Raw genomic sequence first — 12,190 nt, 5'->3', positions numbered from 1 at the left:
CGTCTTTTTTAAGCTACGCATTTCAACATCTACACAGGTACAATGGGGTCGGTGACACGCGGAACCAATTTTCGATAATAATCTCTAGCTTTATACATGATATCCGCCTCTGCTTCAATCCGATCCAAGTTTTCGACCACCTAGTCGCCCAGACTGTTATCGCAAGAAAAATACAGTGGGAAGGGCAATTTATTTGGTCTTGTAGGTTTGCCAGACTAGTAGGGGGAATGTTAGAGTATTATTAAGGCGTAGAATCGTGGAGAGGGGGTATAACTCACCAGCAATGGCAAAGGGAGTACCGAATCCGGTAACTAGATGATACTCGAGTTAGTCCTGGCACAGCGCATATCTCCATTAGGGGTCACTAACTCATGAAAGCCCAGTAGCGCCAGAAGAAGTGCTTGGTGAGAGGGTTGAAGGGGATGTTGGTGCGAGGACCCTCGGCGTAGTGGTAGGGGCTGCCGAGCTGGGTGCGAGTGGTGGAGAAGCCACGACGGGCAGCGAAAGAGGTGGCCATTCTGGCCCGGATAGCGGAGGAGTACATCTGAGATGAAGAAGTCAGTGAGATCAATTGTTTTATTTCAGGTTAGAGGTACTAACCTTGAGTGACAGAGAGGAGAGAGTGGACGATCGGAAAGGGACGGACGAAGCCGAAGTGAACATCGCGAGGTGCGGAATGGGATGATCTTGAATCACGTGACTTGGGTTGCTCTAATCGGGTTTAGCGTCTTTGCTCGGGATCTCCCCCACCGCTTGCCCGATACGGATAGAACTTTTAAATTTCTCAACCAAAAAAAGTCCAGACCGGTTACCTACGCCGCTCATTCTCCTCCTGTGGTTGATTCACCAATCCCAACCGCTGGAGATGGATGAGCTCTTTGACGTCTTTGAGGACCAGCCTCAGGCGGTGAAGCCGTCTGAGGGTGCCCCCAAGCGCTTGAAGAAGGATAAGCACAAAAAACGACAGGTGAATGGAGCCGTGAAGAAAACTGCAGATACCCAGCCTGAACAGAAGGAGGATGTTGCGATGAGCGATGCACCCGCCGCAGAAGTCGACTCAGCAGATGCCGAAGCCCCCGCGACTCCGTCAGAACCAGAGCAACCCGAGACGAAGCGACCTCGATTGGATCAGGAACCCGAGCCAGTCGTCGCCGATTCTTTCGAAACCGAGCAAGAGCGTGAGATTGCAGCTGGAGGACTTGCTACGGACACCGATGCAGTTGTGGTGTCTCACCAAGTGCGCCACCAAGTCGCAATCCCACCCAACTACCCTTATGTGCCTATCTCCCAGCACAAGGCTCCGGCGAACCCAGCAAAGACATGGCCCTTCACACTTGATCCTTTCCAGCAGGTCGCAGTTTCTTCAATCCAGCGTGAGGAGAGTGTGCTGGTGTCAGCTCACACTAGTGCCGGAAAGACTGTGGTGGCAGAATACGCCATTGCGCAAAGTTTGAAACAAAACCAGCGAGTGATCTACACCAGTCCGATCAAGGCGCTCAGTAACCAGAAGTACCGTGAATTTGCTGCCGAGTTTGGCGACGTCGGCCTAATGACTGGTGATGTGACCATCAATCCCACTGCTACATGTCTTGTTATGACCACAGAGATTCTTCGTTCCATGTTGTACCGTGGCTCTGAGATTATGCGTGAAGTTCAGTGGGTGGTTTTCGATGAAATTCACTACATGCGAGACGTGAATCGTGGTGTCGTTTGGGAAGAGACTATCATTCTGTTGCCCGATAAGGTCCGCTATGTTTTCCTGTCCGCCACTATTCCGAACGCCATGCAATTCGCCGAATGGATCGTGAAGATGCACGACCAACCCTGTCACGTTGTCTACACCAACTATCGTCCGACCCCCCTCCAGAATTACTTCTTCCCCGCTGGTGGAGAGGGTATCCATCTCGTGGTGGATGAAAAGGGAGTCTTCCGCGAGGAGAACTTCCAGAAGGCAATGAGCGCAATCGCTGACAAGAAAGGCGATGACCCGGCTGATGCTTTGGCCAAGCGCAAGGGCAAGGGCAAGGATAAGCAAATCAATAAGGGTGGAATCAAGGGCCCGTCGGATATCTACAAGATCGTCAGAATGATCATGCTTAAGAACTACAACCCCGTCATTGTCTTCAGCTTCAGCAAGCGAGAGTGTGAAGCAGGTGCTTTGCAGATGAGCAAACTGACTTTCAACGACGATTCCGAGAAGAATATGGTGTCCAAGGTTTTCGAAAGTGCCATCGAGATGTTGTCTCCAGAGGATCGCCAATTGCCACAGATCCAAAACATCCTTCCGCTTTTGCAACAAGGCATCGGTGTCCATCACTCAGGATTGCTGCCAATTCTTAAGGAAACCATTGAGATTCTTTTCCAGGAGGGTCTCATCAAGGTTCTGTTTGCAACTGAGACTTTCTCCATTGGTCTCAACATGCCTGCCAAGACTGTAGTTTTTACCAGTGTTCGCAAATTTGACGGAACTAGCCAGCGTTGGGTTACCCCGTCTGAATTCATCCAGATGTCTGGTCGTGCTGGTCGTCGAGGTCTCGATGACCGAGGTATTGTGATCATGATGGTCGGAGAGGAGATGGATCCAGCAGTCGCGAAGGAGATTGTGCGCGGTGAACAGGACCGACTCAATTCCGCATTCCACCTGGGCTACAACATGATTCTCAACCTGATGCGTGTGGAGGGTATCTCACCCGAATACATGCTCGAACGATGCTTTAAGCAGTTCCAGAACACTGGAAGCGTTTCAGGCCTGGAGAAGGAGCTCGAAGGTCTTGAGGAGAAGCGCGCGAACATGATTATCTCGGACGAGGGAACCATCCGCGAATACTACGACCTACGGAAACAACTAGACGCATTTGCGGACGATGTCCAGCATGTTATTACCCACCCAAATTACTCTTTGACTTACATCCACACTGGACGATTGATCCATGTTAAGTACAAAGATGCCGATTTCGGTTGGGGCGTGGTGATCAACCAGAAGAAGCGCAAGCAAGCGAACAATGAGACCGAGAAATTTAGTCCTCACCAATCTCATATTGTTGATGTCTTGATGAGGATGTCGGGAGGGTCGTCCATTGGCACTAAGTCTTTCCAAGATCTTCCGCCCGGTGTTCGCCCCGCAAAGGAAGGGGAACCGACTCGCAGTGAGGTTGTGCCCATTGTGCTGAGCTGCATCACGGAGATCTCTCACATTCGCATCATGCTCCCGAAGGACATCACGTCGCCTGGCTCTCGGAATGATGTTATGAAGTCGGTTGATGAAGTTAAGAGGCGCTTCCCAGACGGTGTTCCGCTGCTTGATCCGATTGAGAACATGCAGATTAAGGATGAAAGCTTCAAGAAGCTGCTACGGGTAAGAAGAGATTCTTTTGCTCTCAGACATTATTCACTCTGCTAACCATGTGACAGAAAATCGAGGTTCTTGAGTCTCGCCTCCTGAGTAACCCTTTGCACAACTCGCCACGGTTGACTGAATTGTACGAACAATACGCCGAGAAGGTGGACCTGACTACAAAGATCAAGGCGATAAAGAAGCAGATTACAGAAGCTATGTCGATCTTGCAGCTTGATGAGCTGAAGTGCCGCAAGCGCGTACTTCGTCGTTTCGGATTTATCAACGAAGCCGATGTTGTGCAGTTGAAGGCTCGTGTTGCTTGTGAAATTAGCACAGGCGATGAACTGATGCTGAGCGAGCTGCTGTTTAATGGTTTCTTCAACAACCTGACTCCTGAGCAAGTCGCTTCCGTCATGAGTTGTTTCGTGTTTGAAGAAAAGGTCAAGGAAGCCCCTACTTTGACCAAGGATGAGTTGGCAAAGCCATTGAAGGAGATCCAATCACAGGCCCGCATCATCGCCAAGGTGTCGCAGGAGTCTAAGATGGCCGTGAATGAAGACGAGTACGTTCAGAGCTTCCACTGGGAGCTGATGGAGGTGATCTACGAGTGGAGTCAGGGCAAGTCTTTTGCAGATATCTGGTAAGCATCCCCCTCCCCCAAATCAATATGTTAACAGTATACTAACTATCCTAGCAAAATGACCGATGTCTATGAGGGTAGTTTGATCCGTGTCTTCCGCCGGTTGGAAGAGTGTTTGCGGCAGATGGCGCAAGCTGCCAAGGTGATGGGCAGCGAAGACCTGGAGAGCAAGTTCGAGGAGGCCTTGGGCAAGGTCCGCCGCGATATTGTTGCTGCCCAGTCCCTGTACTTGTAGATACGATATCCCATTTTACGATCGCTGGAGTCCAAAGAATATGATTACCCACAATTTTTCCTTTTCTTTCCCGCTATTACGTAGAATGTAGAATGTAGATGATGCGGGTATTCGTATAGCCTTGCCCGAAAGCAGTGGAGTATACTTTAATCTGTCACTTAATATGTCACTCTCGATGAAACCAAAAGAAACCTTGGAAGATATAAGACGATTTGATTTATTTTCCTATATGAATTATTACAAACAAGACCAAAGAACTCTCTAATGGTCAAAATCTCTTTTGAGGGCACAGATCTCCAAAAAGCTGCGTAAAGGGAGTGCGTTGCCACCTGCAACGCCTACTTTTCTCCACCGCTACCTTTCTCTACCCTTCTCTCCCCACCTCAAATCCCTTTTTATCCTCTTCTTCAAGCTTGCTTTTCATTGCTGTTTCTTTTTCACTCTTTTGGATATCCGAGTCCTTTGGACCATCACATTTATTCTTTGCCATCCGGCTGTCATCATGAACAGCTTGGTGGCCACACCTCCTGTTCCGCCTCACTTCTACGAGAACTCCCGATTCTCTCCCTCCCGTATGAGTAAGATATCCCTTTCCCCTTGGAATAATTTGTTCTCTCTGTCCTGTTTAAGATGGTTGTCTTTGATGCATTCGGATACTGACCAAACCATCAGTGTCTACACCCTCGTCGTCGTATTCCAGCCGTAAACGGAAAGCCGACGACGACAACGACCATGATGGACGCATGTCTGCTTCGCCCACAAACTCTCCCGCCTTTACTCCTCGACAACTCCCTCACAGCTACCGCAACATCAAACGTTCCCGACCGAACGTTTCAGGCCGACCTCTATCTCTCCCCCGTTTGCTAGAGACCCTCGATACAGATGCCTTGCGGACGGTTGTACGGACCATGTGCGAGCGTCACCCTCAACTCGCTGACGAGGTTGTGCACACATCCCCACGGCCCAATGTCTCCTCAACTCTTCAAGTCCTTCGAAACTATCAGGCCGCCCTCCAGTCCCTCATTCCCGTTGGGTGGCAATACCGAATCTGACTATGCCTACAACCGAGTCCGACAGCCGCTCACCAACCTTCTTGACGCCTTGAGTGACTTCACCCCCAACTTTCTTCCTCCGAACGAATCCCAAGCATCCACATCCTTGAGCTACCTAGACGGGGCAACCGACATCATCCATGCCTTGCCTCGCTGGAGCACGCCACAGAACAACATCGAACGAGATTCAGCTTATGATGAGATGTGCAAGGCATGGATTTTGGTCATCCGGGAAGCGGCAAAAAGAGGCGGCGGCATCCAGTTGCAGTACGGAGGTTGGGATCAAAAGCTGGCCAAGCACAACCAGACTTCTGGAGGAAAGCTACAGGGGGCTGTCAACGAACTCGGCTTCAGCTTGGGATGGATGAACGGACCCGACACACCATCCCACGGAGCCAACAGCGAGATGGGCTCTATACGGGACCAGCTCTTCTCCGGAACTTATGGGCTGGGAACACCAGTCAAGGTCGGACCTTGGTGATAAATCACGCCACTCCGATTCCCTTACGACACACTACCATTACATTTACACCGCTCTTGCGTGTCGGCCTCACGTCCCCCATCCGTGCCGGCCCTCTTTTGAGCTTGACCGACGGTCCATACCCCTTTGACCGCGCAATTTTCGACGTATGTCACGATCACGATACCTGCTGCATGACCCTAGACTCAACATGGTCAGATGGCGTTATAGTACTCAAGGCGGATAACTACAGCTTTTTTTTTTCTTTGTCTTTTTCGGCTGGAACTCTGGAAGATGAATGCTGTTATAGCTTTGTTTTCAAATTTTTCAATGAACTCAGACTCAGTACCTTTTCCTTTCTTCCCTACTTTGCTCATTTATCGTATTCCGATTTATGCGCATAACCCTTCCTTTTCTCTTTCCTTTCTTGTCAGAATCTCGAATCCTTTCATCTGTGTATTTCATTCCAACTCTGATACTCTCTTTCTATATCTCCTGGCGCCCTGGTGTCGCATACATTTCCCTCTTTCATTCCATTCATGTCTCATTGTCTTTGTCTTCTGCGTTGCTGTCAGTTGTCTTTGCCTGTTTCACTTTGGGGACTTGGACTCGGTCTCTCAATTGCCTGTGCCATCCAAACCCTCACATATTCCAATTATGCGTATCAAGGCGACAACGTCTGTCCGGCCATCGAACCCAATCCTTGTGCTTTCCAGCTTTGGAAAATTCGGGGGGTTGAACCTATTCTATACGTTAGGAGAGGACCACGCGCCATCCAACCTGGTCTACAACCTACGTTTTGATCTTGTCATATCGCGCAACATATTTTTGATGCGTTGTTAGATGATAGGGCCCTTTATTCGCGCTAGCTTATTACCATTGGAATCCTGTCAATTTTCTTAGAGCTTTTGTTCATTGGGTAAAAAGCATGCAACAACGAACGACATTCCCCTATTCTCTTAGGGCTGCTCGGCCATGTATAGCCAGCTTCATATATATTCTGAACAAAACTGATAGATAGTTACCGAGAGCAGATCAAAAGAATATTGTCACAGACAACCCATCCCAATCAAGGAAATCGCTCAATGCAATTCATAATTCATACCAACGTCCGCTTCATTAAACGAAGCAACCACCCAGCATCTTCCCACCCACCCTGCGTCCCAGGCTTCTCAATAGGAGCAGCAGTAGCAGTGGAACTCTCCTCATCAGACAGATCCCCGTCCCCAACCGACCCAAGCGAGACCGTATCATCAGCCCGCCCATCCACCAAAACAGGTTCCTCAAATGTAACAGTAGTACTAGTATCCGCCGTACCAATCCGCGAAGCAGGCACAGCAGCCGGAGCAGCCGCAGGCCACTCATCAACCCCGAAAAGCGTCCACTCAACCAACCGATCAATCCAAGATCCAAGCCCGAACCCACGCTCACGCGTCAACTGCTGCAGATCCGCTTCATCGAAATCATCCGGCATCTCGTCAGAGCTACCCGAGTACACAGACCAAGTCTCATCTTCATCCGAGCCACCCCCATCCCAGTACATAGAGTCTTCATCCGGGAATCCTCGCTCGCGATGCTGCAGCGACGCCATCTCTGCGCGGATGCGCGCATCCACGAAGTCAGGCACTAGTGGACTACGACCGCGCGCTTCGGGACTCGCCGTGCGAGTCACGGTGCCTGTATCCGTGCCCGAGCTGATAGGTACTTCGTTCGCTGCTGATACCGGTACAGCCGGGAGGGCGGTCATGGTTAGATGGACTCTACTACTGCCGGGTCTGCTGCCGGTGCGGGAGCGAGAGCTGCGTCGGGAGAGGGCACCTGCTCCGCCTGGTGTTGAGGCGCCGGAGCGAGAAATGCGTGACGAGACGCCTGATCTGGTGCGGTGGTGGTGGCGGTTAGTGGGTGTTTCGTCGAAGGAGGTGTCTGGGACGAGGGTTGTTGAGGTCTCGCGCTTGGAGAGCCAGCTTTGGCCTTTTTCCTCGCGGGTTGAGGAGGCTAGGGCTATGCCTGCGCGGAGCATCCATTCCGCGTCGGATTTGGGTTTCGGGGTGTTGTCTGGGAGGGGGCGTCGTCCTTGTGAATGGGAGATGCTGGGATGCTTTTTGGTGTTTGGGATGTGGTGGAGCGCTTGGCCTAGTTCCCGGTTGTGCAGGTTCGTGTCGCTTAAGGCTCCTGTCCCTGTAGAGCTTTTGCTGCGCTTGTGGCGGCTTCGCGAGTTGCTGCGTGAGTGCGAGAGGATCGGTGGCGTGCTTGGGACTGAGACGCTGGATAGATAGGATGATGTTGGAGGTGTGCGGGTGCCGCTAGCTGGAGCTACATGGTCGCGGTGATTGAAGTAATCTGTTATATCTGTGTCGTCGTCAATGGGAAATCGGGGGGTTAAGGGTGCTAGAGATATGTGGCGGAGGGATGGGTATGAGCGACGGGACTGGAAGCCTCCCGAGATGGTGTTGAACTATATATTCCACGTTAAAGCTCCAGTACATGTTTTTGTCCGGGTCAAAATCTAGTACTTACCTCCATCATGAGTTTCCAGGTGAAACCTCAAGCAGAATGAAAGAGGAAGAGGTCCAGACGGTGAAATGCGGAGTTGCTGCACGTGCGGTTGGCATGTGAAAGACGCCGGCACCGGCAATTATGCTGAAGTCATAATGCCCGAGGATAGAAATACATTCAATAGATAGAGATATACTGCGTGAATGGTGCAGAATGTAAATAAGCAGAATTGGAATGAGTGATAGATGGCCGATATATGGAAGTTGTCCAATATTACGACGAAGCGCAGTTGTACAGTTAAATCATACGACTACATATGTATACATTGAGACACGATGAATGCCCGTTTGGTGCAACCGAACTGGATGTATGAAAAACTAGAGCTGTTCATTTCTATCTACAAATAACCATCAAAAATATCTACGAAGTATACCAACATATATCGGAACCGCCTATAGGCGCGAATCTTGCAAATTCAAATATCCCTGGCCCTTGATCTTCAAGTCTTCTAGAACGTTGTATTCCATAATCCACTTCATCCGCTCCATCAGCGCATCCGGGTTGAAGTTGTTGGACATCTGGTCAGGAGAATCTGAGCTAGCGAGCTTGCCAGCTTCGTAACTGGTCTTTGTGACCCGGTCTGTCCGGGGCTTACGCAGGTCCTGGTAAAACTTGAATGCAGCCTCTAGGTCATCTGTTTTCCAATGTCTGAGAATAGTGGCAAGGGCAATGCCAGATTCAATTGCCATGCATGTTCCTTGGCCTATAGTATGCAATTAATTAGTACACGTCCCGCAATAGGACTAGACACAGATACAATGAAACGTACCTTGATGAGGAAGAGTCGAGTGCGCCGAGTCACCAAGCAGAATAATACCACAATCTTTCTGCCCGCTCTTCATCTCATACCACTTATCGATCGGATCACGCACGTACAGCGCCTGTTTGAGCATCTTGCCGTCCTGGGAGCTCTTGCGCAGACCAGCAATGATATGCTGTACCTCCGGGCACCAGTCACGGACGTGCTCCCGGAGAGTGTCAATATCCGAGCGGGACATCCAGCTCTCCGAGTCCCAAGCCTCAAGTGACTCGGACATAAAAGCGACCACGGCAGCACGGTCGGTTCCCGTCTCCTGGTTTCCAATAGGCAAGATCAGGACATGGCGCTTGGGCCCACGGAAGTTAACAGTCTTGCGCAGCAGCTGTGCCGTCTCAGCGGGTAGGTCCTTGTAGTCGACAAATCCGCGATACACAACCTGGCCAGCGTAGATGGGGTCGTCTCCCAGGCCCATATCCCGGCGCACATTAGACTTGATACCATCACAGCCGACCACAATATCTGCCTCGGCGGTGCTGCCATCCTGGAAATGAAGTGTGTACGGTGCAGCACCGGCGGCGTTGCGGTCGACGGATACCAGATGCTTGTCCAAGTTCAGGCTTGAGTCGGGTACGCGCTCCTTGAGCGAGTCTAGTAGGTGGGCGCGGTGCAGCAGGCGGGCGTGCGGCTGCGAGAACTCGCCAATGTGACCTACGTAGTCGCCGGTCTTGTAGTTGTGGTACTCCATATAGCTGGGCAGCTTGCGTGAGGACTTGCGCATCATGCTCTCTTGCAGACCGAAGGCGTCCAAGACGCGGTTTGCGTTCGAGGTGATGTTTACACCGGCACCGACTTCGCCGAACTGGCCTGCTTGCTCGTATAATTGCACTTTCTTCAGGCCGGTGTGCAGTGCGGCATTGAGGAAGGACATGCCTCCTAGGCCGCCGCCAATGATTGCGACTCGCTTGTCTTCGAAGCCCATGATAGCGAAATATAGAGGAATTCGGAGACACTAAGACCAGAGATATTCTTGAAGGAATGATGATCGATACTCCAGGTTCTCGGGCAAGCCTTATGTATAGTCGCTCGGGCTTCCCCCGTGAAGCATTACCCGATCAACCGTCTTGGAGATGCTCTTCGGAGCATGGATTAAATGTGGGGTAAGCAATGATTCCGAGATTCTACTTCGGATTTCCCGAGTTCCAGCAGACGTTCATGTGGAATACATAGTATATATGTGGATTTTCCAAATTTCGAGATTCGACTCGGGGTTATGCATTTCACTGGAGTATGCTTTCAACGTTTGATTTTATAGTTGCATACTCTGTTTTATATTACTTGCAGTTCGGATTCGGTAATGCGAGGCAACTCCCGAGGAAGAACGCAGATATTGTACCTACTAGTGTATGTCTTGGTATAGCGGTATGAATTTCAGACAACTACCTACCTAGGTAGGTAGCAAATAGTGTATTATATTGTACAGTCCGAATGATCTGCAGAACAGAATAAAGTCGTAGATGTCTCAGAATCGGAAGTCCCCGCTATTGTGGAGGAGCCACATCCGAAAACCCCGAGCTGTCGGACCATCTTTTGATTGGCTCACCAGCAACGGACGACTCTCGGAGACCCTCGGACTCTCGGTATTGGTGACTCCGCTATATCAAATCATCATCACTGTCATTGGCCGGGTAAAGCGACTCGGCATACCTCTATAGACTCCATATGTATTTAACCGGTTTTTCTACTCCACAATTTTTCCCTTGTTCACGACGAAGCCCTCCAATGCGGCAATAGCGGCCCACAAACGATTTTCGGCTTCAGGGAAGACAAGCGAGCGAGGACTGTAGAAGACCTCGTCATCCACTTCCTCGGGGTGGCGGGGCAGGCAGTGCATAAACTTCCAGCCCTCCTTAGCGCCACCGCGCTTAGCCAAATCAGCAGTGATCTGGAAGCCCTCAAAGGCCTTCATGCGCTTCTTGGACTCCTCCTCCTGGCCCATGGAGACCCAGGTATCCGTGACCAGGATGTCGGCGTTCTTGACAGCTTCCTCGGGAACGTTGGTCTGAGTGAGCTTGCCAGCCTTGGAGACACCCTCACCGGCGCGCTGGATGATGTCGATCATATGCGCAGGGATTTCGTAGCCCTTAGGAGTAGCAACAGCCATGTCCACACCCATCTTAGTAGCACCAATGGCGAGATCGAACAGAACGTTGTTCGCATCACCAATCCAAGCGATCTTTAGACCCTCCAGACCCAGGCTGGAGAGCTTGTGCGCCTGCGATGGGAAAGACTCGTAGATAGTCAAAAAGTCGGCGATGATCTGGAGTGGGTGGAAGGAGTCGCACAGCGCATTGATTACAGGAACGGTGGAGTGCTGTGCCAGACCCGCGACGTCCTCGTGCTTAGCGACACGCGCGACAACGCAAGAGACCATGGAGGAAATCACAACGGAGGTATCGTATAGGGACTCGTTGACACCAAGCTGGATGTCATCCTTTCCGAGGAACATGGGGTGGCCACCCATCTGGACGGCGGCGGCTTCGGTGGATACACGGGTACGAGTACTGCGCTTGTTGAACATCATGGCCACGGTCTTGCCAGAGAGGGATCCCAATAGGCTCTCCGGGACAGCGCCGGACTTGATGGCACGCTTGTGTGACGCAGCATTGCGGACCAGGGTAGCGAATTCGGTAGGGGTCAGGTCTGCAATGGAGAGAAGGTGACGAGGGGCGAAAGGGGAGGTGGGAGGTAAAGTCGGTGTCTGGTGGGCAAATCGTCGGATTCCATTAGCCTGGAGTGTTCGACGCAAAGATGAGGTAGAGCCGGCCAATTGGTTTACACTTTGGGCACCGTAGCGGGCGGCAGCTGTGAGACCACTAGCCATGATGAGCTGGGGGGATTCTTGATGAGGAATTGGAGTGTTGTGGGAAAGAGCAAAGGAAAAGGAAAAGGGAAAGGGAAAGGGGAGCCCTAAAAGTAAAGAACCTTGGAAGAGTGACTCAATAAATTAAGGTGGATGCCCCCGGGTGTGCGAGGGTATTGATGCCTTGTCGCCTAATATTCCAGGTGCCAAGGTGTGTTCTCCACAGTTCCAAGGTTCCGTTATCAGGCTTATCGTCATCGAGGGTCCAGCCAGCCTCTTCCAAGGTTAGG

General features: G+C 51.2%; 6 protein-coding genes across 6 annotated transcripts; 2 read left to right on the top strand and 4 right to left on the bottom strand.

Annotated features, from left to right (window-relative positions):
• Nucleotides 1–54: 54 nt before the first annotated feature.
• Nucleotides 55–663, bottom strand: N7489_010308 (cytochrome c oxidase VIIc family protein; the record flags this gene model as incomplete). Its single annotated transcript, XM_056716057.1, has 4 exons — nucleotides 55–215; nucleotides 279–311; nucleotides 370–544; nucleotides 601–663. The coding sequence occupies 4 exons, from the start codon at nucleotides 661–663 to the stop codon at nucleotides 190–192; spliced, it is 297 nt and encodes a 98-aa protein (XP_056563679.1). The 3' UTR covers nucleotides 55–189.
• A 202-nt stretch (nucleotides 664–865) lies between these two features.
• N7489_010307 (ATP-dependent RNA helicase MTR4) lies at nucleotides 866–4,239 on the top strand (the record flags this gene model as incomplete). Its single annotated transcript, XM_056716056.1, has 3 exons — nucleotides 866–3,355; nucleotides 3,412–3,977; nucleotides 4,032–4,239. The coding sequence occupies 3 exons, from the start codon at nucleotides 866–868 to the stop codon at nucleotides 4,210–4,212; spliced, it is 3,237 nt and encodes a 1,078-aa protein (XP_056563678.1). The 3' UTR covers nucleotides 4,213–4,239.
• Nucleotides 4,240–4,691: 452 nt separating this feature from the next.
• N7489_010306 (cut8/STS1 family protein) lies at nucleotides 4,692–5,745 on the top strand (the record flags this gene model as incomplete). Its single annotated transcript, XM_056716055.1, is given in 3 exon segments — nucleotides 4,692–4,790; nucleotides 4,885–5,180; nucleotides 5,200–5,745. The coding sequence occupies 3 exon segments, from the start codon at nucleotides 4,715–4,717 to the stop codon at nucleotides 5,743–5,745; spliced, it is 918 nt and encodes a 305-aa protein (XP_056563677.1). The 5' UTR covers nucleotides 4,692–4,714.
• Nucleotides 5,746–6,823: 1,078 nt separating this feature from the next.
• N7489_010305 (DUF3984 domain-containing protein) lies at nucleotides 6,824–8,247 on the bottom strand (the record flags this gene model as incomplete). Its single annotated transcript, XM_056716054.1, has 2 exons — nucleotides 6,824–8,179; nucleotides 8,242–8,247. 2 exons carry the CDS (start codon nucleotides 8,245–8,247, stop codon nucleotides 6,824–6,826), a joined length of 1,362 nt encoding a protein of 453 aa, XP_056563676.1.
• A 425-nt stretch (nucleotides 8,248–8,672) lies between these two features.
• Nucleotides 8,673–10,019, bottom strand: N7489_010304 (uncharacterized protein; the record flags this gene model as incomplete). The annotated part of the gene is made up of 2 exons (XM_056716053.1): nucleotides 8,673–8,983; nucleotides 9,050–10,019. The coding sequence occupies 2 exons, from the start codon at nucleotides 10,017–10,019 to the stop codon at nucleotides 8,673–8,675; spliced, it is 1,281 nt and encodes a 426-aa protein (XP_056563675.1).
• A 759-nt stretch (nucleotides 10,020–10,778) lies between these two features.
• On the bottom strand, nucleotides 10,779–11,921 carry argB (ornithine carbamoyltransferase; the record flags this gene model as incomplete). Its single annotated transcript, XM_056716052.1, has 1 exon — nucleotides 10,779–11,921. The coding sequence occupies one exon, from the start codon at nucleotides 11,919–11,921 to the stop codon at nucleotides 10,779–10,781; it is 1,143 nt and encodes a 380-aa protein (XP_056563674.1).
• Between the last annotated feature and the right edge of the window lie 269 nt (nucleotides 11,922–12,190).

The sequence above is a fragment of the Penicillium chrysogenum genome, assembly GCF_028827035.1.
Source record: "Penicillium chrysogenum strain IBT 35668 chromosome Unknown utg000005l_segment0_segment0, whole genome shotgun sequence".
Lineage (NCBI taxonomy): Eukaryota > Fungi > Ascomycota > Eurotiomycetes > Eurotiales > Aspergillaceae > Penicillium > Penicillium chrysogenum.
The sequence above is the reverse complement of the archived record's forward strand: the minus strand, read 5'-3'. Positions and strand labels throughout refer to the sequence as shown.